Source organism: Emys orbicularis, chromosome 8 (genome assembly GCF_028017835.1).
Source record: "Emys orbicularis isolate rEmyOrb1 chromosome 8, rEmyOrb1.hap1, whole genome shotgun sequence".
In the NCBI taxonomy this organism is placed as follows: domain Eukaryota; kingdom Metazoa; phylum Chordata; order Testudines; family Emydidae; genus Emys; species Emys orbicularis.
This window is the reverse complement of record NC_088690.1, coordinates 56,372,277-56,399,352: the sequence shown is the minus strand read 5'-3', so window position 1 is coordinate 56,399,352 and position 27,076 is coordinate 56,372,277. Positions and strand designations below refer to the sequence as shown.

At 49.8% G+C, this 27,076-nt stretch overlaps 1 protein-coding gene across 1 annotated transcript in view; it reads left to right on the top strand.

Moving 5' to 3' along the window:
- Positions 1-5,184: 5,184 nt before the first annotated feature.
- LAMC2 (laminin subunit gamma 2) overlaps positions 5,185-27,076 on the top strand; it is a 36,755-nt gene continuing 14,863 nt past the window's right edge. Inside the window, exons 1-8 of the mRNA XM_065409539.1 lie at positions 5,185-5,287; positions 16,769-16,957; positions 20,910-21,045; positions 22,323-22,421; positions 23,679-23,815; positions 24,795-24,917; positions 26,002-26,191; positions 26,823-26,935. Coding sequence (XP_065265611.1) covers positions 5,185-5,287; positions 16,769-16,957; positions 20,910-21,045; positions 22,323-22,421; positions 23,679-23,815; positions 24,795-24,917; positions 26,002-26,191; positions 26,823-26,935 — 1,090 coding nt within the window. The remainder of the gene's footprint in view (positions 5,288-16,768; positions 16,958-20,909; positions 21,046-22,322; positions 22,422-23,678; positions 23,816-24,794; positions 24,918-26,001; positions 26,192-26,822; positions 26,936-27,076) is intronic.

Sequence of the window (27,076 nt, the reverse complement as noted above, 5' to 3'; positions counted from 1 at the left end):
TCTACCCAGGCTCTTTCCCGGGGGTCCTCTCTGTTCCAGGCTCTGCCCATGGTGTGAGGCCTCTTGTCCCAAGCAGAGTAAGACCCTTCTCTGGAATTGGGGTTTCAGGGAGGTCCATGCATTGCAACTCTTTTCCCAGGACAGCAGGTGATCTTTGCCAGCCAGGCTTCCAGCCAGTGTCTGCGAGACCCCTGGCGGAGACCTGGCCCTCCTGGATGCCTGCTGACTGCAGCCCTCTGTCTAGGCGGCTCCCCTCTCTAGGAGCACCTCTTACAGGCTCCCCATTCAGGTGGCTTTCCTGGATAGGGTTGCCAGGTGTCCGGTTTTCGACCGGAACACCTGGTCGAAAAGGGTCCCTGATGGCTCGGTTAGCACCTCTGATTGGGCCATTAAAAGTCCGGTTGGCGGTGCAGGCAGGCTCCATGCCCAGCTCCCAGGAAGCAGCTGGCATGTCCCTCCGGCTCCTGGACAGAGGGCCGGCTGGGGGGCTCTGCATGCTGCCCCTGCTCCGAATGGTGGCTCCACAGCTCCCATTGGCTGGGATCTGAGGCCAATGGAAGCTGCGGGGGTGGTACCTGTGGGCCAGGGCAGCGCGCAGAGCCCCCTGACCCCTCTGCCCAGGAGCAGGAGGAACACACCAGCCACTTCCTGGGAGCTGCCCGAGGTAAGCGCCACTCAGAGCCCGCACCATGAACCCCCTTCCATACCCTAACCTCCCGCCCCAGCCCTGAGCCCCCCCTGCACCCAAACTCCCTCCTGGAGCCTGTGCCCCTTCCCACACTCCAACTCGGCCCCAGCCCAGAGCCCCCTCCCATACTCTGAACCCCTCAGCCCCAGCCCGGAGCCCCCTCCTACACTCAAGCCTCTCAGCCCCAGCCCCACACCAGAGCCTACACCCTTAGCCAGAGCTGTCATGCCTCCTGCACCCCTGCCCCAGCCTGGAGCCCCTTCCCACACTATGAACCCCTCATCCCTAGCCCCACCCCCAAGCCTGCACCCCTATCTGGAGCCCTCACCCCATACCACACCCCAACCCCCTGCCCCAGCCTGGTGAAAATGAGCAAGTGAGTGAGGGTGGGGGAGAGCAAGCGACGGAGGGGGGGGGGATGGAGTGAGTGGGTGCGAGGCCTCGGAGAAGGGGCCAGGCTGGGCCTTTGGGGGAAGGGGCGGGGCAGGGGGCGGGGCACAGGTGTTTGGTTTTCTGCAATTAGAAAGTTGACAGCCCTATGACTCTGGAGTGCTCACCCTAGCTCCCCGCTCACCCCTCCCCTGTATGCTCCTTTTCCTGTTGCCCTTTAGAGTTCTCCTCTAACTGAGCTTGTGTTAGACTAAAGCATCTCTTCTAGAGAGTCCGTTTTGATTTGAAGAGAGGGAGAAGCCACCACTTCCCTTAGTAGTTTGTTCCAATGGTTAACTTAACTATCCTCACTGCTAAAAATCTCCTCCAATTTTGTGTGACTTTGGTTCTAGGGACCCACCTTTAAACCACTTCAGTGTCCATATTCTACCTCAAGTATCCCTTTCTAAAAACCATAAGGGCACATATGGGAATCCACTAGTGTACGTAACAGGATGCTCCTATAAGGGCAGAACTTTTCCTGACCTTTAACAACCTCCACAGTGTGATATGTGGTGTCAGAAAAATAATCTTTTAAAGGACACAGCAGAGAGATTTTTCAGGATGTATAAGGAAAAGCTGTTCTCACTGTTCTTAACAACCCCTTGAAATCTCACTAGGCGATAACAATACCCAGCTCTCTCAATACTTTTTATCCGTAGGTGTCGTAAGGAGGTCAGTACCACTACCCCCAGTTTACAGATGGGAAAACTGAGGCACGAGGAGGGAAAATGACTTGCCTGAAGTCACTCAGCAAACCAGTGTCAGAACTGGGAGTAGAACCCTTTTCTCCTGAGTCCTAGGCCAGTGCTGTATCCACCAGCTCATACTGCCTCACGTATGTAAACCATCTTCTTTCCAGAATTTGCTTGTTACCCCGTTGTGCTGAGCATCTGTTTTAAAACTATTGACACTGGTTTACTTCCTAGTTCCTGCACAGAAGTAGAATGGAAACTTATGGTTGGCAAATCTCTATGCATTGAGGCAAATAGAGCCAGAAAATGACAGTTGCTGATGGGATGAGGATGTGTCCCTGGACCAACTTGTGCACTCAGGTTTTAGTCTAACTGTAAGTGTTTATGCTCTTCGTTTAACTCGATGGAATTAACTTTTTTTTTAGTGGGGCTGCCAGAGACGACACATCTGAATTGAAGGATCCAATTTGCAATGATCAAAAACAGCTTTATGACACTGCTTCACTGGATATTGACCCTTTTTACCTTGTCATCGGTCTAAATCTTGCCAGGTCAGTATATCCTGAAAGCTAAATCAGCTGCTGGTCAGTCGCCAAATAGGAAATAAACAGGTGGTCTCAGTCCAGGCCCTAGTGCCCACGTTGCCCCACCCCTCTAGAAAGGTATTGTGGTTGGTAGCTTTGCTGGCAACATTAGCATAAAGAGGCACATTTAGTTATTGGCATAGAGTCAGAGTTACCCGCTTACTTAAAGAAATTTTTCACATAGAACAGGATCAAGGCCCATCTGATGGGAGGAGTATGGGGGATGTTGTACTGCTGCTATCTGCACTGTACCTATTCTGCACTGTGGTCTCTGGGACAGTCAGTTATGCTCATTTAATTAGCCTGAAATTTACTTTTTAAAACGTACAGAGCCATCTTTGCAGATATATTAACCTAGAGTCTATAACCTTTGAGAATATTCCTCCTAGGTGGCAGCCTGTTTTTAATCCAACGATGGAAAACCCCCTAGGATTCTTGCACTGGAGAGAAACTCTTTTACACCATTTAATACAGAACTGTAAAATCATTAGGTCACTCTTTACAACCGCTCTGATCAATTGGTGAGAACTTCTCCCGCAAAGCATAGAGACTGCTGTGTTGCTTTTACATTTCTTTTTGACAATGGATTGAAGACTGAATCCCTTTAAGTGAGTATCAGACCCAGAGAGTAAGGGGCGGGGGAAGAGAGAGAGAGCACCTCTATGGCTGATATCAGAGATCATTTTCATTTTAAAGTTCCCCAACTAGTAGCACAGTGGAGGTCGGGCTCTTCCCCTTGTCGTTTATTAAGACCCTCTCCAAATTGTGCTGTCATACCTAAGGGGCTATATAAACAGAATGTCATATGTAATTTCATTTTTGTGGGGGGCTGGATGCGCTCTTTTCTTCCGGGTCCAAATGAACTGGCTTGCCTAGAAAATAAGGTTTTAAAAGGTATCTTTTGTTTAGTGTCTGGGGCGCGTTAAATGCTAGGATCCCAGACATCATGACTTAGTCCTGGTGGGGAATGACTGATGAGTAAAGATTAAGTAAATATGTATGAAGGATGAGTAAGAGGGAGGGGAGATATCCAGCTAGTGTGTGAAGGAGGTAAACCCCAAGGAGATGAATTGGTTAGAGTGGTGTGAAAGGGGACAAAGAGGAGTAATGCGACAAAATCAAATAAGGAAAAATGTTGATTAATGTCAGGAAAATCTTCCTGACAATGAGCTGCATTGTTCTCTCGGGGAAGTGGTGGTAGTCCCATTGATGGGGGTGTTTAAAGATATGCTGGGCAATAGAAAATACACTGCAGTGATCAGTTCTGTCTTGGTGGGTGGATGGTGTAATGCTGGCTATATAGATTGGTGGAGGAAGAAGTGGAGGAAATTGTGTATTTCGCAGCACACAAGGAATCTTTATTAAATGTACTTCACCAAATGACCGAACGACCCACAAGGTGGTTTGGCAAGAGCCCGCTGTTAATTACAACATTGGGAATATTTACGCCTCCCCTTTTAAAACACATCAGATAAGGTAATTCTGGGTGGCAGAAATCGACATGCCATCAGCAGCTTGGTGGGTTGGGTTTATTGTTTGTCACAGGCTATGGCTAAGCTCTACTGCGTTAAATTAAAAGAGAAAAAAGCTCTAATAAAAGATCACTCAAAAGCAGAGGCAGGTAAACGTGGCCAAGGGGAATCCCAACCGTGCAGTGGCATCATGCTGGTGGCACTCCACGGACTCCCCAAAATGCTGCTCCTGATCTCCTGGCAAGGAACCGAGCAGCATTAAGTCAGCCTCAGGAATTTAATCCTTAGGAGGCTGTTGGGCAGTTTAAGAGATTCGGAAGGAGATCTAAACATTAATGACCTGATTTAGAGATTTGAGGTTGGCTCTGAAGCTAGTAGAACAGCAGTAAGTTGGGAAGCATTGACTGGACTGGATTTCAAACCGTGGGCTCAGGGCCCATTGAGTAGAATAACCAGGTAGGCAATCAGAAAGCTTGGGTTCAAAGCTGAGCTTGTAGTGCTCCTTAACTAGTTCTCCCTGAGCTGGTAATGCTCATGGGCAGTTCACCAAGGCATCAGGTGAGGTGTAGTTATACCCAGCTGAGACCTGTGACAGTAATCAGAAGGCGTATGATGTAGTGCATAGGGCACTGGACCTGGGTTTTAATCCTGATTCTGACCTGCTGTGTGAGCTGGGGCAAGTCACTTCACCTCTCCATGCCCTTTGTTTTGTCTATTTCGATTGCAAGCTCTTCGGGTCAGGGACTGTCTCTCACAATGCGTCCGCACAATGGGACCCTGATCTTGCCTGGGGCCTCTAGACGTGACTGTAATACAGGTGATGGTGATCAATTCACAAAGAGCACTCTAAGGAAGGGAGGGTGACTGAGACCGGGCCCCCTTGATTTCAGTGGCAGGCTTGGGTACAATGAAGGATTCACAGCATCTGCAGCGGTTTTTATTTAATTTTGAGGGGCTTCTGCTGAGGAGAAGAAACTCATTACTAAATCATTGGCACTGACTGGGAGGAAGCTCACACTGCTGATGGGTCTTTCTATCCCTCCAGACCTCCCTCCTGTCTGGGTTGGTGCTGCTGTTTTGGTTGGTGTAGGACAGCCCAGAGAGCTGGTAAGGAGTTCTGAGGTTTAGGTGTGTCTGCTTCATATGGGCTGGGCTCTCCTTATTCACCAAGTAAGTCTGACTGAGGCACATGCTTTCTTCCTGTGTCGGGAGTGACTCAGGTACAGGAGCTGATAAAACCACCTGAGAAGAGAAAGCGAAGCACACTGGAAAGCCAGCTGCAAGCTCCCTGCTCTGCTCTGGTGTATTGTGTATTCATGCCTGGATCCCCAGAAATGACTTTGCACTGGCTGCTAACCCTGAGCTGCCTCTGTCTCTCTCTCTTCCTGCCTGCAGCCATCGGTACCAACAGAAGAGAAGGTGAGGCTTACATGATTAGATCTTCCTGCTTCAGTTTAGAAAACTGATTCCACTTACAATTTTTTATTTTAATTCTGCACTGGGTGAAGGGTACTTCAAATGACCTTAACTGCTACAGAGCCCCTAGGTGAGACCACACCAGGCTGTGAGATCTCACTCCCCTTCTCCTGGGATTTCTCAGAGACGCTTGTGGATGGGAGTGATAATGTTTTGGTTGGGAATAAACACTTGATACTGTATTATTATCTGGATTTCCTCAGAACTTAAACATCACAGGAATGCTGCATTGGTTCATCAGGACCACTGGTAGCCCAGATTATTCTGGGACCCTCTTTAAATAACTTACTGGCATGTAACTACTTTCTTTAAAGACTCTCTATTTGAGAGAGATTTGGGTCTGAACATGCTAATTACATTATGCTGTATTGTGTTAATATAGCACTTTTAGTAGCCCAAAGTGTATGTTGCTAAGCCAACGCATGAACTGGAAGAAGAGAGCCTTTTTTGGTTTAGTAACACTTACAGAATTCAGATCTTGTGGAGAGTTGCCTTTCAAAATGTTTTGTGTTAGACCAGGTCTGCACACCCAGTGTTTGCAGCTTTCCGGTGAACACATGTACAGTTATCTGTTGTGACACCACACAACTAGTGTTTTTATATGTTGTGAGATACTCTGTATGATGGTGTTGGTTATATATCTATACATGTTTGAATGGGTGATTGTGACCGGTACTGTGACAGTGCAACTATTTATGTGTGTGGCTGTATGACGGTGTGACACCTTGCCTGTATAGTATGTTTTGCTACATTGCATTGTATTGCGTGTATGGTTACAGAGTGTGTATTGACAGTAGTAGGGTCTTCATAGACCGTGCAAGCTGGTCTGACCTTATGGCTATTGCTGCTACTATGTATCATAACCCATGATAGTGTCACACCATTGTATAGGTGTGTTTGTGACTGACTTGAATGTGTGTTGTAGGCAATGACATGCCACAAAGTTTGTTTATAGATATTTGCTCAACACTGTAAGTTTGAGGGCAGCATCTGTGACTACGTTGATAAAGGCGTGCTGCTGTGTATACTTCATATTTGCCTAAATGTATTTTGTTAGAGTTTAATACATTTTAAATTTTAGTGGCTTGGAAGTGGGGTCTATAATTTCAATTATTTTTAATGTAAACACACCAAGAGATGATAGAAAAAGTAAAGGAAGAAGTATTGAAAACAATCCTGTTTTTGCAAAAACAGATCTGATTTATGTAAGGTGCAGCACTAATCAGATTATTAAAACACACATAATTATATCTGAAATGAAATCTCTTAATAAATCATCATAGTTTCTCTTCCCTTTTCCTGCAGTAAATGAATCTGTGTAGCCAGACGTTCAGTTTATGTGGACTTTGAACTTATTATTCGCACTTGGTATAGAGTGACAACCAATGGCAAATTATTGACAGGCTCTTATTGAGCAGGATTAATCTATTACAAACTTCCTGAATCAGTTAATCAAGAGTAGCTCAATTTTAATGTTGTTGGTACTCTCTCCTGCACTCACCAACCAGCCAGGTCCTCGCAATTAATACAATTTTGTTTACAACTGAACTATTTAAATCAGATTAGCTAAATATGAAATCTCATTTAGTTACAGAAGATCAGAGGCTGGTTTTTCAAACTGCTCAACAAAACCTGTTGTAATAGATGTGTATGTTGTGATGTAGGCAGGTGTATGACACTAAAAGTTTCCTGATGTAGGCAGTGTGTCATTCAATGAGTGCATGCGTGGTTGTCAGCATGGCATTGTTTATAATGATTTGGGCATGGAAGGCTGTGCACTAGCATGAAACAATTTTTTCCATGTGCCATTATATGTGATGGTGCGAGCTGTGTGTCACTTGTGGCGTGCGTGTCTTTTTCGGTTGGCTGTGGATTTATACACATTTTCCTGTACCCCTGCAGGTATTGGTGCCAGAGAGGGAGATCTAGGTTTACCTGTGCCTTGCGTCTGTTAAAGGCTGGTTCTCAAGCATTTCTGGTGGGAGAAACATCCTTGGATGTATCAGGACACTGGTGGAGTCAGATGTGTGGGGCTCAGCAGTGTTTGTTGTCCCCTTCAAGTGGGGAGAGTTTGGCACATGGATTGTAGGTGCTCTCATTATTCGGGGGCGAGGGAGGCTTTGGCAGCTGGAAGGGAGACTGAGTGAGTGCTGGATACTGGTGTGTGTTTCTGGGGCTGAAGGAATGGGTTGGATTTGGGTGCTAGCTGGCAAGGGTTGAGCCCACAGGTTCATCTTGCTGTGATGGGGTGGAGGAGGTGGCATGCTGGGCTGGGGCCCTGAGAAATACAGAGCTCTGTGCAGTTGGCACATGCCATGGGCTGGCCTCCCTAGTGCTTCCTCCTCTGACATTTAACTGTAGGAACGAATGGGTGGGTGTTTGGGGCTCGCTGACCAGCAAAGACAGCCACCCCCGGTCTGCTCCTTTCCGCCTGACGGATTCCTCTGCACTCTCCTCTGGGATGTACAGACCCTGCCAGGTTCCCAGGGCTCATACTGCAGTAATGAGCTCTTCAGGCTGGCCTAGAGATCTCAGACTCAGGCCTTTTCCTGGCAGAGGCCTGGGAAGCTCCACTGGCTCGGCACAGTGCTTTGTGTGCCACTTGGAAACTAGACAAGAGGGACATCTCTGCCATGTCTCCCCAGCTCTGTCTTTGTGTTTGTCCAGCCCCAGACAGAGTGATGTGCGTAGGAAAAGCAGGGTCAGGCCAGAAGAGGCATCATCCTGCAACATCACACTCCCCTCCTCTGCTCCTCCCAAGAAGCACTGACGCAAAATACATTCAATGTGGGAATTGCAGAGCCCCGGAGAGCCCGTAGGGGAGAAATACTGACGGCCTGGAGGAACAAGGCAGCCTGCTGAACTCCATGAATACTGTTGCCCCTTTTCGACCCGAGCGGCTAGTCAAAGTTCGGGGCCCTGGGGACGTTCCGTTTGGAAGTAGAAATTGATGGAGTCTGGGATTTTCTTTGGTGCAATTTTGTTCATTTGCAAGGTACAAAGCCCCGCTTCTCTGAACGCAGGAGGAACTAGGGACAAAAGGAGCAGTTTCCTAGCTTACAGTCCCAAGCCGCTTTAGCCAGGACCTGACCCAAAAGCGCTCTCTCGCTTTCTCCTGAGTCATGCTGTGCTCATGGGCTCCTGCTTGGCTTTCTTCCTCCTCTGAGCCTCTCTGTCTCCAGCTTGTCTTTTTTACACACACATGCACATGGCCCCCTCCCCCAAAGCCCCCTGTCTTCTCAGGGTCTGTCTACACTGCAATCAGACACCTGCGACTGGCCAGTGCCAGCTGACTTGGGCTCATGGGGCTCAGGTAAGGGGCTGTTTAACTGAGGGGTAGACGTTTGAGCTTGGATTGGAGCCTCGGCTCTAGGACCCTGTGAGGTGGGAGAGTCCCAGCGCTCATGCTGCAGCCTGAGCCCAAACATCTACATCACAATTAAACAGCCCCTTAGCCCAAGTCAGCTGGCAGGGGCCAGCAGCAGGTGTCTAATTGCAGTGCACACCATACCCTCAGTCCAGAACTCCTGGGTGGGTTCACAATCCTCTTTTCTCTTGGGCGAGGGAGGGGCTTCCCCTTAACTCATCCTGACAGTTATGCTAATTGAAGGGTGCGTTCACACCCAATCTCAAAGCGGTTTGTGTTTCAAGCAGCCCCCAGTCTCTCTCAGCATAGCAATGCCACAGTGCCTACAGCTGAGTGCAGGGCAGTGACATGAGTTATGGTTTAGCTCATTACAGTGAAATAAATAGTATTGCCAAGCCACGACTCTGACTTCTTGTGGGCAGAGGCAGACTGGTGATGCTGCTGCTGCTGATTGATGCAAGATGTGATCAGTTCATGGAGGCAAGCAAGATTTTCTGCTCTCCCATGCTTGACGAGTGATCAACACGGCTAAGACTTCAGGGGAGAAAGGAACTTCTTTCCCTATTTCGGGACCCAGTTTGGGCTCCCTGTCAGCTCTGTGGCGATGAGGAGGAATTCCAGGCTTTGGCAGACTTTCAGTGACCCGTGCGCATTTCTGATGGCACAAAACTTTGTGGACTTCGGTGTCATTCGCCTAGAGCAGGCACAATCCAGTGAAGTCTGTTGTGGAGATGGCAGTGCAGCGGTGAATTCTAGCTGCATTGAACTGACCGTCTGCTGGTTTTATTCATCTCCTAGAATAAACAAATAGGAAAAGAAGATTGCCTGTGGATTCAGCCATCTCCATGGGACCTTACACGGAAAGGGGAGAGGTTATGGTTGTCATGGAAGATTTATTACATTTAAATGTGTTGGTTCCCAGGTGCTGAAGAGACTCTTTGCATGCTGATTTGGTCTGTAACGTTGCCAGCCTCATTCTTCACTACAGCTGAAATGTGAGTTGCACAGACTCAGGACCAACCCTATTTTCCTCTAAGGGCTGGTCTGCACTACAAAGTTAGGTCTGTTCAACTACATCGCTCAGGGCTGTGAAAAATTCCACACCCCGTGTGTTGTAATCGAGCCGACCTAAGCCCCAGCGTAGACGCTGCAAGGTCGACAGCAGAATTCTTCTGAGACCCTAGCCACCGCTTCTTGGAGAGGTGGGTTTACTACAGCAATGGAAGAACTTCACTGTGCCACTATAGCATTCCTATATAGCATATAGACACACCCTTCTTTATACATGAATTTAAGAATACAACAATGGTAGGGAGCCCAGGGCTTGCCCGTCTCCTGCTCCCGCCCTCCAGAAGCTGGAGTCATGATCAGAACAGCAGGCGAGAGTTTCTCCCTCTGTATGGTGTCAGGGATGCTTTGAGAATGAGGTTTTGCTGGGCACGTACTCTGGACCCCCCCCCCCATCTTGGCACAGCATTAAAGAACCCCAGCTGTTCTATCTGCAGGCCTCACCTTTTCCGAACAGCTGGAGAATTCAGTTTTCCCAAGGTAGGGCCTCTCAGCACCAGATAGGAAAGAGCTTTTCCACTGTAAATCCCCTTCTTCCCTCAGCCCTCAAACACAGCATCGCATTATTGACTCAGACAGTTTAGGGTTTTTTTTAAACTTAATCTGCTTTAGCTCTCCCGGGCAGAGGCTCCTGGGGAAAGCCCAGCAGTAGGAACAAACACTCAGGCCAGTATGGGACACCACTTCAGTTAATAATGCATTAGCCCAATCTATTGCCCTGGGCCAAGGCTATAGATGTAGCCCCCAGCATACTCCATGCGAAGGCAAGATGTGAAAATGTGCCCTGCTCTTATCCCCATAGGATGTGCTGACACCAGTTTAACAACCTAGCCAAACTTCTGGGATATGCAAAAGCTTCTTGGATGCTGTGCCCACGTGATCAGACAGCATTAAGCCGGCCACAGTGAACCACACAAGGGAGTCAAATGAGGATGGAAACCTTTTGAGAAAAATCTGGCTCAAGGAACCACTTCTGTGGCTCTGGAACAGACTAGTCTCCCAGTGGCAGGATTGCAAGTAGAGAATTATGTTACTGGAGTGGACCGAACTTGGATGGCGTATTCATTATGTTAGCAGCCCTGGCTGATGTATGTGAATGTGTTTGTCTGCCATGCTCATTAATGGTGCATGGATGAGGATGTCTGAGTGTGTTTGGGGGGGGCGCTGGGCACTGTATGTCTAGGTGGTGGGAGTAAAGGGCTAGCCCAGCACGGTGGGTCACAAATGTGAACAACATTTTTAAAGGAAGAGGACAATGGGTCTAATTCCTAAGTAAAAATCTGAGTGCTAAAATACCAGGGGAGAGTTAGGTCTGCTCCCTGCAGCTGTGCTGGAGGGCAAGCAGGTTCCTAGGAGCCTTTCCCTGGCATGCTGCCCATCCTGGGGCTGGGGAGCACAACCACCAGGTGGTGATGGGGAGTGAGCACTGCCAGCAGCACTCAGCAGCCCAGGGATGGAGGGCAGAGGCTATCCCCTTCTGCAGCGTGGATGGCTCTGTGTCTCGAGGCAGATGTTAGCACTCAAGGGAAGTGGAAAATGGCAACCATGTGTTACCCATCCTCACTCTATGCACCAGATTGCTGCTTGCTCTGGAATTCCCCCGATCAGTGTCTCTCCTTTCCTAAGTAAGAGATTTCTTCTTTGTTCTGTTCTCAAGCTTCTCTCTGTCTCCCTCTCTCTTGTTTGTCTTAGGAGACTTTCCCTGGTTTCCCTCTTTCCAGTGTCTCCCTTTTCCTTTGCCCTTCTGCATTTTGTCTCCATTTGTAAAGTGAGGTTAGCGCTGGTAGAAGATGCTGGATTAACAGCCTGGGAAACCCAGCTTCTTGGTCTAGATGAGGTGCAGTAGGTCAGACTTCCCTAGCAGGGACAATCTCTACAAGGGCAGCTCACCCCAATGGCCCATTCAGTCCTTGGTCTCTCTGATACAAGGTGGCCAGTGATTAGCAGGATTTTTCTAATGTAGACACTTGGATGCTAGAAGCTGAGACGTTACAATTTCCAAACAGTTTGCAGATGGGGATGATTTTGAGCCAGTGACCTAGAGCAGTCTGCATCCAATTCTCCACATCTTCCCCACGTTCTAAACTTTTGCTAAATTGCTCCTCTCTTCCTGTCTCTCTGTTCTCAGCCCGTCTGTTCTTTTGACAACATCTTTGTCCTCCCACTGACCAAATGTCACCTGTAGTTGCTAAGGAACCCACAGGCCCTGTCCTTTCAACTGCCTCCTAAAGGGGACTTTGGCCCTACAGCTGAGTTTCTCTTTTTAAAAAATTGTGGTACTGAAAAGTGAGCTGTGTCTAGACATGCCTGGGTGTGCCATGTACGTGAAAGCAATTCTGGTGCCTTGAAGAGAATAATGTAATTCTCTTCAGTTGTAACCCTTCTGCCAGGTGGAGTCGGCAACAACAAGGGCTGGGTTCAATATCCAGGGTCCCTCTTAATAATACAACACAGAACTGGCTCGAGTCCCCACCCAGTAATCTGGGAAAATTAAACACCACCCCTTGGCGCCTCTAAGAGGCAACGCTTCCCCTCTTGTGAGCACTGAGTCTGTAGGGCAGAGAAAACTTTTACTACAAAGGGGAAAGGAACCTGGCATTAATTTAGGGAAAAACCACAATCATGATTCAAACACATCTGACCACGAGCAAAACTCCCACCCCAGAGTACATTGGGCAGTGTCCTTTGCCTCCGTTTCTCACCTTGCATGTAAAAATCCAAAAAACTAATGTCTCTTACCTTTAATGCGTCACTCCCCTCTCCCTCCAGTGCCTCCCACTCCCAGCTGCTGTCCTTGGGCAGTGGAGACCCAGCATTCAGAGATGCATTCATGTGAGTTCACCTCCCATCTGGAGGGGGAAGGAATGTCAAGCAATGCCTTCCTTGCCGCTGCCACCGCAACGGGCTCACAGTTCACACAGTGTCACTGCTGCACCATTGTTCACTCTGCTGCTGTCATTTGTTGTGCCACCGTTCACTCCACCGCACCATCATCTGCTCCATCACCAATGGCCCTGTGCTGTCACCTTCTGCTGCCATCTGCTTCTCTACTGTGACCTCTGCAAGTCGGTCTCTTGAGGTTCCACCCAGGTCCCAGTGATTTCAGCTCTGTGTGGGTACCTCACTGCTAGTGCAGGCTGGACAGTCTCATCTGCGGAAAGGCTGTCCCACAGCACTTAGACCTGATTACTGGTGATTTCAGCTCTAGTGATCACTTAACAAAACAAAAGACTCTCAATGGAGCCTAATTAGCTCTGTCTTTAAACAGAGGAGGGGGTAGGTTAAATGGCATCCAGGAGTCTTAGGCAGAACCCACACTTCCAGGCAGGAACACCTGTCTTTCCAACCCCCCCCCCCCCCCCCCCCCACACACACACACACACACTCTCCACTGGGATCTGGCATCCAAAGCCCCTGTTAGTGAGTTCGGTTGAGGGTGACCCCCTCAGTCTGGACAGGCTAATTACAGTTCTGCTGCCCTTTACTCATACAATAAAGGTAACAACATTTCATTACAGTGACTGTACTTAGCCTGTCCAGACTGAGGGGGTCACCCTCAACCAAACTGAACTCACTAACAGGGGCTTTGGATGCCAGATCCCAGTGGAGAGTGGGGCGGGGGGGGGGACAGGTGTTCCTGCCCGGAAGTGTGGGTTCTGCCTCATTACCCCTGCTTTTAAGGGGGTTAATTTTTTTTATTAAAGCTAATGTTAAAATTGTCAAATACACAGGTTAAGGAAAGCTTGTCTATACGTCTTACTAAAGTGATTTGTAACCCAACAGCAGCCAAAATTGATCACTCGGGCAACACATATGCTCTGTCTGCTGTATACCTAGGCAGGGTAGGTGTGCTCATATACATACAGTCTGGTCCTGAAGCCTTTTCTCCCCAGCTCGTGGCTAGCTGTCAGGGAAGAGCTCCTTCAGAGCTTGCTTACACAGCAATAGAAAAGTTCTCAAGCAGCATCCCAGGTAGGCTATTCAGACAATCCATTCTCTGAAGATCTGTTCCTTAGAGGAAAGCCAGGTCTACACTTGGAAGGATCTGCTGGTATAACGATACTGATATATTGTACCAGCAAAGCTCTCTTTTTGTGGATGCAGCTTATATTGGCAAAGGGTTTATTAGAGCTAGCCAGCCAGAGAGTGAGGGGGGGAACTTGTGTCATTCTGTACAGGAGAGATGCTCAAATGTTATTACTAAATGTCTATAGCTCGACTCAGCCCATCCTGCAGGTTTTTGTGTCTGGGGGAGATGAGTGTTCAAGACTGGAAGGCGGTGCAAGTTATTCACAGGCCCAGAGAGAGGCTGTCACACCTATCTGTGTGTGGAAGTGGGGAACATGCAGGGGGTGGCAGGTACATGTGGCTCTGACAGTGAGCACAGATTTGCAAGAGATCTTAGTAAGAAACCCTTCTGAGCTCTGGAATCTTGTTCTGAAGGAGTCACGGAGAAACGAGGCAGGTAGGGACAGTGTGAAGGGAAACAGAAAATTACATGTGAAAGAGCATACAGTTACAGACACGTTGCAAGTGATGTCAGTGTCCTCTCTTCAAAGACTGCAGTGGGGTGGGAGGTGCTCTGCACATCACAGGATCTGGCTCTTTATGCCTGACTGAAGAGATTTCTTTGCTTGAAGGGGTTTTGCATGTGAAAATGCCAGAGAACTAGTTGCAACATTACATTAATGATATGGAGTATTTGCCAACAATTACCACATTTGATACGTAAACCAGGGGATATCTGCTATCTCCAATGCTGCAGCATCCCTGGCTGGGGACATAGCGGCACTGGGGTTCCCCAGGCTGCAGCTGTCCCCCTCGCTCCCACCGTGGTCCATGTACTGTTCCATATTGAGTTGGGCTCCGCCACACGGAATCAGTGGCTGAGTTGAAGCAAGGAGGAGGTGAGTCTGGCAGGGTGGAGGCAGGTCTCAGCACTGAGATGCTGCTGAGTGCAATCAGCAGGGAGCAGCGATTAAAGGGCGCGTGCTGCTGTGTGGTTGAGAGGGTGAGATCAGCTCTGGTTGGTTTGGCAGCGCTAGCAGGCCCAGGGTTTGGCTGATGTGTGCGGCTGTCTCAGGTGTTTGGAATTCCGGTCATGTCTGAACCTGGTGGTGTGCGCTGGCAGCCAGCTGGGGCAAACGTACAGCTGCTGCTGCCAGGGGCTCCCAGGATTCCTACTGCTAATCTCCGATCACAGGAGTGTTTGGATGCTGATGGGCGTGTGAGTGCAGGGAACGATTTCTGAACACACCATTCTTCCCAGCTGTCCTTATTGGGTGATTTCCCTGTTAACCAGCACACTCGGACATGCAGTCCAGCTGTGCCCCGGCCTCAGCCCAGTTTCCTGTTGCACCCAATGCTCCCCCTGCTGCAGCAGGCCCTGGCCAGTGGCTACAATAGGTCTGCAAGCTGTTCCAAGGGGCAGGGCAGCCTTGTGAAGCAGTTGCCCTGCGGGCGTCCCTGAGCACTGGTATCCGTAACCTAACAGACGCACTGCCAGCCGCTGCCCTGGATTCTCAGCAAGTTTGGAAGAGCTTATCCAGACTCTTCCTGTTTGGTGGGCCTGGGGATAGTTGTAGAGTGACATCATTGCCGCATAGTGACAGATTCCCAGCTCGGCCGGTGTTCGTCTGTCCAGCGCGCTGCGTTCTGTGTGGGCTCTTTCCCTCTCTTCTCTTTCCCCTTTGGTTTGGTTCCTTATTTCTGAGCCTTCACCCCACATAAAGCACTGAACAAACATGACCTATTACTTTCTGTTGCAGATGACTTTGTGCTGGACGTATTTCTGCCATTTCCCCCTTTGTTTCATTGTAAATGGTGATGCTCCCCCCACCCTTTGTATAGACACAAAAGATTAGATCAATTAGATGAGATTCATTTTCCTTTTGCCCTAAATACCTGTCCCTTGTGCTCTCTCAGGAAGTCTGGACAATGGGACACAGCCGCAGCTGGTATAAACCTGCATCACTCCACTGACCTACAAGGAGCGACTCCAATTCACAGAGGCTCAGAATCTGTCTGTGTGTGTGATTGGTGGTGTTCAAATACAGCCAAACCGAAGGGCGGGGTGGGGGGGAATATTTCTTTTACATCTGTTGCGATCCCAGCCCAACAGCACTCTGTACCGTGAGCGCTGCTGTGGTGTCAGACTTCCAGAAGTGACTAACAGACTTTGGCCTCCTACAAAATCTAGCCTCAGGATTTTGCTTTCTTAAGAAAACTTATGGTGGTTCCCGAGAGTCCAAATCACCAAAAGAACCCAGCATACCTCATACCAATTGGCATAAATCAGGGTGGCCAAACCCGAGCTCGTGAGCCACATGGGGCTCTTTTACAGTTAAAATGTGGCTCGCAGAGCCCCCCACATCCCCATCCCATTCTCCACCTACATCCTGGGGCTGGGGGAGCTCAGGGCTTCTGCCCTGTGGTAGGGTGGTGGGGCCTAGTGGCTTCTGCCCTGCTGGGAGGGCGGGTTTCGGGCCTTCAACCGCTCCTGCTGAAGCCCCGAGCCCTGGCTGGCACACCCAGCTCTCAAACTTCTGAAGATTATCGTATGCAGCTCAGAGGGTCAGTAAGTTTGGCCACCCCTGGCATAAACTAAGGACACGAATGGCTGGATGATAGTGGTCCATCAGGGTTGCCAACCCTCCAGGGCTGTCCTGGAGTCTCCAGGAATTAAAGATTAATCTTTAATTACCGATTGTGTCAGGTGATGAAACCTCCAGGAATACGTCCAACCAAAATTGGCAACCCTACGGTCCGTTCAGGTCAAGGTTGGGGCATGTTAATGGGACAATGCACTGCCCGTGCTATGCGTGTTTTCTGGCTAAACAGAGGACTTTGATATCCACAATTCTCAGGCTGGCACCCTTTACCGGCACTACGTTTGCACATGAAAACTTAACCTCCAAACCTGATCCCTTCTGAGTAAGAGCTACTGGGGTCCCTCTGTTTAACTGTGGCCATGTCCTCTGCTCTTTCAGTCTGTGACTGCAATGGGAAGTCCAGTCAGTGCATCTTTGACAGGGACCTGCTCCGAGAAACAGGAAATGGGTACCGTTGCCTCAACTGCATCGACAACACAGATGGCGTTCACTGCGAGAGGTGCAAGGAGGAGTTCTATCGCCAGCGGGATGGAGAAAGCTGTCTGCCCTGTAACTGCAACCCCAGAGGTACCTGAGCAGCTAGATGGGGACACAGGAGGAGGTGGGGGGCGCTTCAGAGGGAAGAAGGGATTGCCCCGAGGGAGGGGGCCTGGGCTAGAAGTGATCAAATCCAACAGCTGTCTTGGAGCTGATATGTATTGCCAATTAAAATAATTCCTGCCTGATTCTGGTGGATTAAATTGAATGGATCCTTAGCCATGTCTCTCCCAAACTCTGTCTGTTATGGTGAATGCTGGCCGGGTTGTGGGAAGAAGGGACAGTTTGCCCTGGGCCCCCCTTTTGAGAGGGCCCCCAAACTGAGTGGCACTGAGACCTAGCACACGGGGATGCAGCACCACTCGGGTTTGGAGGGTTACCAGGCCACACCTGAGTGATGCTGTGACTCTGCACGTCAGGTCACAAAGCCCCTCCATCGTAATGTCATGACTTAGGGGCTGCCAGGCCAAACCTGAGTGGTGCTGCGCCTCGTGTGCCAGGATGCAATACCCGTGCGACAGGAGCTGTTGCTGCAGGGTGAGTGCAGGGTGTGGTGGCTCGATTTCAGATTTTGCCCCCGGCCCCTGAAAAGCTCTGTGCGGCCAGACGCTGCTGGGACGGTCATGCTGCCGGAGTCCCCGTTGTCATCAGCACGGCAATGCTCTGAGGCAGCTCATGCTGCTGAAATCTTACCTTAGGATGTGTACAGTGTCACTGCACTAACAACTTCCTTGCTAACCCTTTCCAGAGGGGGAGAGAGGGGGAAGGAGTGGGTCCCACCTATCTCAGCAAGATGTGTCTTGCAACCGCTGCCCTCCCTGCAGTGCCTTTCCCTTGTAACATTTTAATAATATGGTATCATAACCCTGGAGGCCAGCGTGAGGCGTTCTGTGGGCATGGCTCACGGATAGCAAATGTTCTAAATTAGTTCATCTGAGCACATCCAAGCCAGCTCCGTTCAAGTCTGGCGAATGAATATGAGCTCTTGCCAGGTCAGGTCCAGCAGATCTAGAGAAATTTGTGGTTCAGAGGGTTCAGAACAATCCAGAAGAACCCATGCTGCAGAAGCTCAGCCTTAGCTGGGCTGCCGTCACAATGTGATGACTTAGACGGCACTAATTCATTGTTCGCTTCAGGCTGGGTTTGCTGAACTTGGTGGCTAAAACCTGAATTGGAATCTAAACCTCTGCCATGGATTAAGAGACTGCAGATGGAGAAAGAAGGATTTAGTGAGAGCAGCTCAGCCTTACAAGGCACTTAACCTTTGTGAAAAAACACATAGCCCGGGGTTAGGTTGCTACTCAGTGAGTCATGCAAGTTCATCACCCTTTAGAAATGTCATTGAGAACGTAGATCTGATGGAAAGCTTTGGGGTTTGGCTCCGGGACAGGCCTGGCATTCAAGGAGCACGCAAGATAGCAGGCTGCCTAATAGAGTGAGACCGGAGCTATTGGCTTCACCATCCCCTCTTCTCTTTACCATCTGCACTATGTTAAAGGCTCTCTGTCATTTTTAGTGAGTGGTATACCCTAAAGCCAAGACTGTCAGGAAGCACAGCCATATCCTGTGAGTGGCAGGAGTAGGGGATGCAGACCCATGTGCTAAATTGCATTAGTCATTGCATGCACCACTTCTGCACTCTGCGCAGTATTCCATCTCTGCTGCACAGGCACTTCGAGTATTCCAAACCTCTGAGCAGCTCCAAACAGCTGCCGGTTCTTAAACTCAGCCTGCCGCTGAAATATGTCCTTCATGGTCGCTTTTAACTCACGCTTGCTCTCAGCCTGCCAGGCCACTAGGAGTGGAACCTGTCCCCACTCTGTTAAAGGTTTGAACTCAGCAGGTTGAGGGTGATCAAAAGGTGGGGCCATCTGATTGCTGTTCAGAGGTCTGTATGAAATGCATTTGCTGGACTTTGTCCAGATCCCAGGGGACAGGTATGCACATCACAAAAGATCTTAGCCAAAGCCCTGGACCTCACTGAGCCTTGAGCCAGGTCCACAGCTGCCACCACGTTTTGAAGTAATTGGCGTTCTCGCAAGAGGCTGAGGATTGACTGGGCCATAGAGGTGTAAGCATAGTTCTGTTCCCAAGTGTGAAGTACCATGTCTGGGGGTGGGCGGCACTGTACAGATGCTCACCAGGCTGCTGTACCTGTTCTGTGGATAAATAGAAGACTTCAGTCACCAAAGTTACTGTAGCCTGCTACCTCTCCCCAGCACTGCCACTTTAAAAGAGGAAATAATAGATAAACCACACACAGCATAAATGCCCTCGATGCTGTTTATGGCGCACTGACCCATGGCAGCTCATTCTTGTGACAAGAGATGGGCTTAATGGCTTTGACGTCCCGGAGGGAATCCCAGCAGAGGTGTTTGCCTTGTTGCAGTGATTACATGGCAGGGATGTCTGTTGCTTGTCTAGTTCTGGTGGTAATAGCCAATTTTCTGTGCGCAGAAAATACCTGCATTTCTTAAATGCTACAGATGCGCTGTACATGTCAATGAAGCTCTGCACACGTCCGTTGTCCACAAACACAGAAATCAAGTCGTCTTTAGAACCATTCATTAATACTGAATAGAAGTGCACAGAGGTTTTCTTCGGTGTGTCAGTTGGTTTAAATTCTAGGACTGAAAATATCGACTTCTCTTTGGATCGTTCCCAGTACTGCATTCTAACAGGAATGGAAACCGGTGCATGAGAGCACACTGTGAATATGGCAGTGTGAATATGAATCTGTTCTCTACTGTAGTCTGTCTCCCTGTCACTCAGGCAGGCAGGGCAGCAGGTTAGCTGGAAATAGAGACAGCCAGTTCAGGAAGATGGTGTGACTTGATGTCATGTGGGCAAGCGTGGGCAACAATCCTGGTCCAGATTCTCAGCTGGTATAAAATTGGTGCAGCTGCATTGAAGTCAATGGAATTACATCAATTTACATCAGTTTGTGATCTGACTCAGATGAAACAATTCTGGGATTACCTGGTGTTGTGTGGTGGTGTTGAGGTTATTGTAGGACAAGAGGATCTTTGTCCCTTAAGAGTCCACCAGCACCTACCACTTTTTATTCTTTGCCTGAAGTCATAATCTTTTGCATGGGACGTCATAACAATTTCCACAGCAAGAACTGATATCACACGCACACACTGTGACCTCATGGGTAGAGTCCTGCGCGGATACAAAATTTATGTCCGCATCCAATCCGCGATCCACAAGCATGGTCTGCGGATATAAAGCGGATAGCCGCAGATTTGCAGGGTTTTAGATATAAAATTTGGATCTGCATCCATCCACGATCCGCAAACATGATCTATGGATAGCCGCAGATTTGCAGGGCTCTACTCCTGGTGGAAATTAGCAGCAGGGGCAATGGCGATATTAAAATGAAAGCACCTGCCTTCAGCCAGTTAACTTGGATATCCCCAATATGGGGGAATTGATTATACAATAGTACAGGGGTGGCCAAACTGTGGCTTGGGAGCCACATGCAGCTCATTTACAGTTAGTGTGGCTCACGGCGTCCCCATGTTCCCCCCCCCCACACACACACATTATCCACCTACTAGACTGGGGGCGGGGGGGTTGGGGGGAAGCTCAGGACCTCTGCCTTGCTGCGGGGTGGTGGGGTAGGTGCTTCTGCCCAGCAGGGAGGGGATTCTCAGGGCTTCTGCCCAGCAGGGAGTAGGGTCTCAGGGCTTCAGCAGGAGCAGGGCTGAAGCCCTGAGCCCTAGCAAGTGTGCCCCAGTTCTCGAACTTCTGAAGATTGTCATATACAGCTTGGAGGGTCAGTAAGTTTGGCCACTCCTGCAATAGTATATGATAAATAGTGAGATTTGTCTCAAATTAGATTTTTTCCCCCCTCATATTTTTCCTAAGGGCCCCAGTGGGTGTTAAATTCCTTCAGGAGTGTTCTCAACCCAAGATAACCAGAGACAACACAGTGACGGTGAGACTATTGAATTCTCTGCTTCTCCTGTTCCCATAGGCTCTCTTGGCCTGCAGTGTGATAACTACGGCCGGTGCAGCTGCAAACCCGGGGTGATGGGCGATAAGTGTGACCGGTGCCAGCCGGGGTTCCATTCCTTCTCAGAGACTGGGTGCCGGGCAGGCGGACAAGTGTCGTAAGTACCTGATACAAGCTATGCAGGCTGGACTGTCCTTTCCAGAGCTTTGCAAGCCTTTGTGTGGAGCCTGTGGTGACTGGAGACAGTTTATTCATGGGCACTGTGCACAGGCAGCATGGTATGGTAGTTTCATTCCCTCTTCCTAGTGATGGGATATGAGGCATAGGCCTCTCTCTGATCCTTATTCCTAACACGGTGGCCATTGCCATTCTAGAAGTGGCCCTGAGGACAGAAAGTGAAGTGCTCATTAATAACACTCCAGTGCACCTCCATGCAGAGCTCACGCCCTAATGTGTCCCCCTCCCAGAGGTGAAACACGCGATATCTTCACAGACTCTGGCAGTTCACGTCCTGCAGTTGCTTATCTACTCTTATCCCGATTCATCTGGAGTACTGAAACTCTAAGACAACACGTTCAAAGCTGATGGAAAGAGATGCTTGGACACAGTGCACAATTAAGCCGTGGAACTCTCTGCCACATGATATTGCAGAAGCCACAAATTTAAGTGTTCAAAAAAGTGTAGTTATTTATTTGCACAATGAGAACATGAACAGTTACAATAAACAAATAAAACAAAACAAACCCTGCCTACAGGTGTGTCGCATATCACTTAGGGTGACCAGGCAGCAAGTGTGAAAAATCGGGACAGTGGGTGGGGGGTAATAGGCACCTATAGAAGAAAAAGCCCCAAATATCGGGACTGTCCCTATAAAATAGGGACATCTGGTCACCCTAATATCACTTAGCATAATGGAGTTCTGGTCCTGAGTAGAGTCCTGTGGCACTACCACATGCAAATAAATAAAACAGGGACATAATGGCTCATGCTCCTAGGCACACCCCAGACTTGAAGAGACAGGAGTTAGGAAGAAACTGCCCCCATGGACAGGCTAGTCCAGAATGATCTTTATGGGGTTTCTTGCGACTTCCTCTCACATGTCTGGTGCTGGCTACTGTCAGAGTCAGGGTGCTGGACCTCAGATCTAATCCAATGTGGAGAGAGTTCTCAACCTGGAGGTGTGAACAAATATCAGGAGCAGTGACCAGCCTGCTGTGTGTATATTATTAAGCAGGAGGGGGTTCCTGCTAGACGGGGCTGAGAACCACTGCATTATAGCAATTCTTGTTTCTAATACATCACCGTGTACCACCGTTGGTGGGCCGACCAGGCTGGACCATGTACTTGCTGTGTATACTGAGCTGTTTACATATGCCCACGGCGGTAATTGAGCTGAACTGGAAATCAATCCAGGACACTTTCTTTCCTTCTCAGGAGTGCTCAGTGTGACTGCAATCCAGCCGGTAGCGCGGGGCATTGTGTTTCAGGTCACTGCGTCTGCAAGGCAAGTGTCTCGGGAGAGCTATGTGACAGGTATGTGCATGAGCCCTTTGCTTCTACAGAGCAGGCTTTAAAGGTCCCCTTCCAAATACAGACCGCAGACCCAAAGGGCTCTGCTGATTAGCATGTGGCTCGGGGGGCAGGAGGAGGAGGAAGTGGGGGTGTGAGCCACCTCCACAGGCTGCGATTTCTAGTCCCAAAGCCTGTTGCCCCTCATGCTTCCCAGAGCCCGGCTACGCCCTTTGCCCTCAGGCTGTAGTGCCAGACCTTTTGTTTTCAAGGGACTGCCACTGGGCCCAAAGCCTTGTGTGATTCCCATTGGCCTTTCCCTTTGTGAGGATACCCAGTATCTCTCTGCCCAGGTGCCAGGTCACAGAGTAACCTGGAGGCATGGCAATAGCCTCACCTGCCACAAACAGGAGCAGGGCACTGACTGAGCAGCAGAGCCTAAGAAAATCCCCTAACGTGTGTGTCAAAAAGTGCCTCTGGACGAGTTCTTCAAAGCCAGTTGCACCATCACACACCCAGCAGGGAGCTATTATTCCTCCCAGCCCTCTGGAGCAGAGCCATGTCCAGGCAGGTGAAGCTGCATAGCAAGATCCACCCCAGACCTGCTACAGTACATTCCTCGGGTACGTGCTGTGCTCTAAAGCTGCTCCCTTGCCCGGGACGGAGAAGGGCAGAGGGCTGGTGGGGGAGTCTGCTCCAGAGGTGGTGAATCACACTTGTTTATGAAGCCTTTCCACAGGGGCCAGTTTTCGCAAGTGCTCAGCACCCACAAGTGGAGCCAGAGAGCTCAGCACCCAGCATGTGCTTTAGAAATTCTGGTCCTTAATGGGGGTTCTTGAGCTCTTTAATATACGGCCTATGTTGGGCCTTTGGGAAGGAAATTCCTTGTGGCTCTTTAGCAGCTGTTTGGACAATGGCTGGTTGGTGCTGGGGGAGGGGTTGTGGTGGAGGAGCTGTGAGAGAACTTGCACACGGCTAGTTTGAAATACCTTCTCTGCAGCTCAGTTGTTCCTGGCACTATTGAGCGCGAAAGGACAGCGAGTGACCCTCTGGCTGTAACCTCTGCTCAGAGAGAGATGCACGTGCTGACAGCCACACTCAGAGCCATCAGCTTTCAGGTGGCCAGTGGGTGCTTTGTGCTGGTTGGGTTTCATGGGTGTGTACAGGGAGGCTCACCCAATAAGCAGGTGAGATGGTGCACGCTGTGTGTGACACCAGGTGTTCTGTGCTGATGTGAAATGTACCGTAAAGCCCAGTGGATTGATGCATTCTCTTTTGCAGGTGCAAGCAGGGCTACTATCATCTGGATGCAAGAAACCCCGAGGGATGTTCCCAGTGCTTCTGTTATGGCCACTCCGCCATGTGCACCAGTGCAGAAAATTACAACATCCATAAAATCACTTCCAGCTTCCAGCAAGGTAAAACCTCCCCCCCGCCCCCGTCCCTATGTTTGTATTACTGCATTACCTTCCCATAGTGTTTGCACCTTTGTGTTCGCTGCCTGCTGGGAGGTGTGGCTCTGTTACCTCCTGCTCTACGGTGTGTGTGAATCTTCCTTTCACATGATGTTCCCTCGTGGGGATGGAGAGATTGAAAACCATCCTGCTAGACCAACCTATCCCACAGTGACCAGTTCTCAGTGATTGCTCAGCCTCCTTTCCAGCCAGCCGGCTCTCTTCATCATTCCATGGCATGCCTGATGAATTTTTCCTCCTTTTGTGGACATGTGTTTTACTTAAGTGCATGGAGAGCAGCACTTGAGACAAATGCAGATATTCAGCTTTCTACTCATGGTTGCCATTGTCACTTATCAGATATGCATTGCGCTGTGGGGGGAGGGCAGCCAGTCGTTTGTTTTTAAAGAAATCAGTGGGCCAGATCCCCAGCTGGGGAAATCAGCACACTACACAGACATACACCCGCCGAGGATCTGTCGCAGGGTGTGTATTTATTAAATAGCAGGAGACGTTTATTCGGAGTAGTTTCTAATTCAGTTGTGTGTCACCTTTGATCTCATCAGAGCACCATGTGGCTAGCAGTTCTGATCTCACAGCTGCTCAAGCTTCCCTTTACAGCATTTACTCATGGACTGATTTGCAGATCATAGAAAGCCATATCTGAGAACACAAAGTCCATCTAATTCCATCTTCCTGCTCTTTGGCACATGATCCCTGCTGTGAGCAAGGATATCTCCAGTCAGAGACAGCTAGCGTACGAAGAACTTGACTGGTGACTGTGGTCAAGGTGGTCACTAATGTACGGCGTGAGGAAATGGGTAGCGCTGGCCAGAATGCTGCCCTGGGGAGAGGCAAGGGAGAGTGGAAGTGTGCAGGGCAGAAATGATTGATTACAAATGACCTTCTGACTGCCTTTCCTTTGTTTTATTTTCCCTTCTAGATGCTGAGGGCTGGAGAGGAGTGTATGTGAATGGGTCCCCTGTACAGCTCCAGTGGTCTCCCCGCCATCGGGATGTGTTTGTTACAGCCAGGAGATCAGAGCCCACCTATTTCCTGGCGCCGGGTATGGAAGTGTGCGGAATGTGGGAGACAAGTGTAGGGAAGCAGCCAAAGGAGGAAGCGCCATATAATGAAACTGAGCTCTGCAAAGCTGCGCTCAGTGCGTAGCATAGACGTGATCTCACAGACCCCTCTCCTTCATGCTGCTGTGCTCGCACCCAGTCACGCCTGGGAAATCTAGCTAGAAAAACACCCTAGAATAATACAGACTTGCTCAGTCTCACGCCACCTGCTGGCTTGCTGTTGCTGTGATTGGATAATTAATACTGATTGACAGAGGGGGGCTTCCCTTTTTCATGACTCTGTGGTGGGGGATATTGGTTTTTGAGAGGAAGAGGGAGTTTGCCAATTGCACTGCGGAAGGAGTGGGTTTCCTGGTGTTCATCTATTGGCTCTCCCTGTCTCTGGCATGATCTTGTGAGCTAGCAGGGCCTGACATGAAGGAAGAGAGGTGGGGCCTAGACAGCCCTTTCTGGTCTGGGAATCATAGAATATCAGGGTTGGAAGGGACCTCGGGAGGTCATCTAGTCCAATCCCCTGCTCAAAGCAGGACCAATTCCCAACTAAATCATCCCAGCCAGGGCTTTGTCAAGCCTGACCTTAAAAACCTCTAAGGATGGAGATTCCACCACCTCCCTAGGTAACCCATTCCAGTGCTTCACCACCCTCCAAGTGAAAAAGTTTTTCCTAATATCCAACCTAAACCTCCCCCACTGCAACTTGAGACCATTACATTTGATGGAGAGAGGGCAGGCAGTAATGCAGGGGGGATGTGGGAGTGTTTATCAAATACGAGGGAGTTTGGATGCTCTTTACCGGGGCTTGGAGTGAGTTTCAGCAGCAGAAGGTTGGATTGGATCAGGGCACTTGCCACTGGAGAGCCGGTAAATGCCGGATCCCCAGATTCATCACTCAGGCTGGTGGTGGGCATCACAGCAGACGGGATACTGGGACCTTCCGAAATGTGGGCTCCTGGGTAGCCCCATGCGTGGCATGTGCCTGGGGCCAGCCCCAAGAATTAAGACTTCCTAATGGAAGGATTTGACGCTTTAACCTTCTCCCTCTGGGTCTCTTATGTCCCTTCACAGCCAGATTTCTTGGGAATCAGCAGGTGAGCTACGGCCAGACCCTGTCCTTTGATTATCGCATGGACCGAGGGGGTCGTCGTCCTTCTCCCCGGGATGTGGTCCTGGAAGGAGCTGGCCTACGAGTCACCGCCTCCCTCCTGCCTCATGGGAAGATGCTGCCCTGCGGCATCAGCAAGACATATACGTTCAGGTAAAACAGGAGGATGTTGGGGCGCTCTCAGCGACTGCAGAGCAGCTGCCTAGTGACCCAATGCCAAAGATGTGCCATAATCACTGAGGTTTCTGGATAGTCCAGCTGCCAGACCCACCCTAACCAGATAGATTCCCTGTGCTCTAGTGTGTTGGACCCTTCACAACCAGGGGAGGCTGCAGTTCAGTTCCCAGTGCATGAGACTATCCATCCCTGGGGAGGCTGTGAGGCTTGACACTTAGTCTGTGGGACCCCAGGCCTTCCATAAGCAAGAGAGGCTGGAGTTGTTGATTCCCAGTGTGCTAGTGAGTCGGTCTATCTGCAGTGGTGAGGGTGCCACTCGTGTTCGTAGCTTGGGCTGGATGGGTTCCCTGCCACTGCAGCTCACCCTGTTTCTTGCCTCAAGGTGCCGTGGGGTTGACGGCTCCAGTGGCAGGTAAGGAGGACTCATTGGTGTCCCCCTATCAAGGCTCCATGCTGGGCTTTGTCCCATGTCAATAACGCTCTGCAAGGGGCTAATCATCAGCGCCCAGGTTCTTTCTGTTCCGGTGGAAGTTTGGAGAGAGCCAACAGCAAGACGCTCTTCCATTGTATTCCTTGTTTCTCAATTTCTTTCGCTTCCGTTATGCAGACTGGACGAGCACCCGCGCAGTGGATGGAGCCCCAAGCTGAGTTACTTTGAGTATCGCAGGTTACTTGGAAACCTGACGGCCCTTTGGATCCGAGCCACGTATGGAGAATACAGTGAGTGTGGGGGAGGGTTGTGACCTGGGGAGAGCATCACATAGCACTTGTCATCTTCAAAACACTGTATTAAGCCTCACAGCACTCCTGCAAGGTGGGTAAATCTTGCACGCCACTTACAGATGGGAAAACTGAGGCACA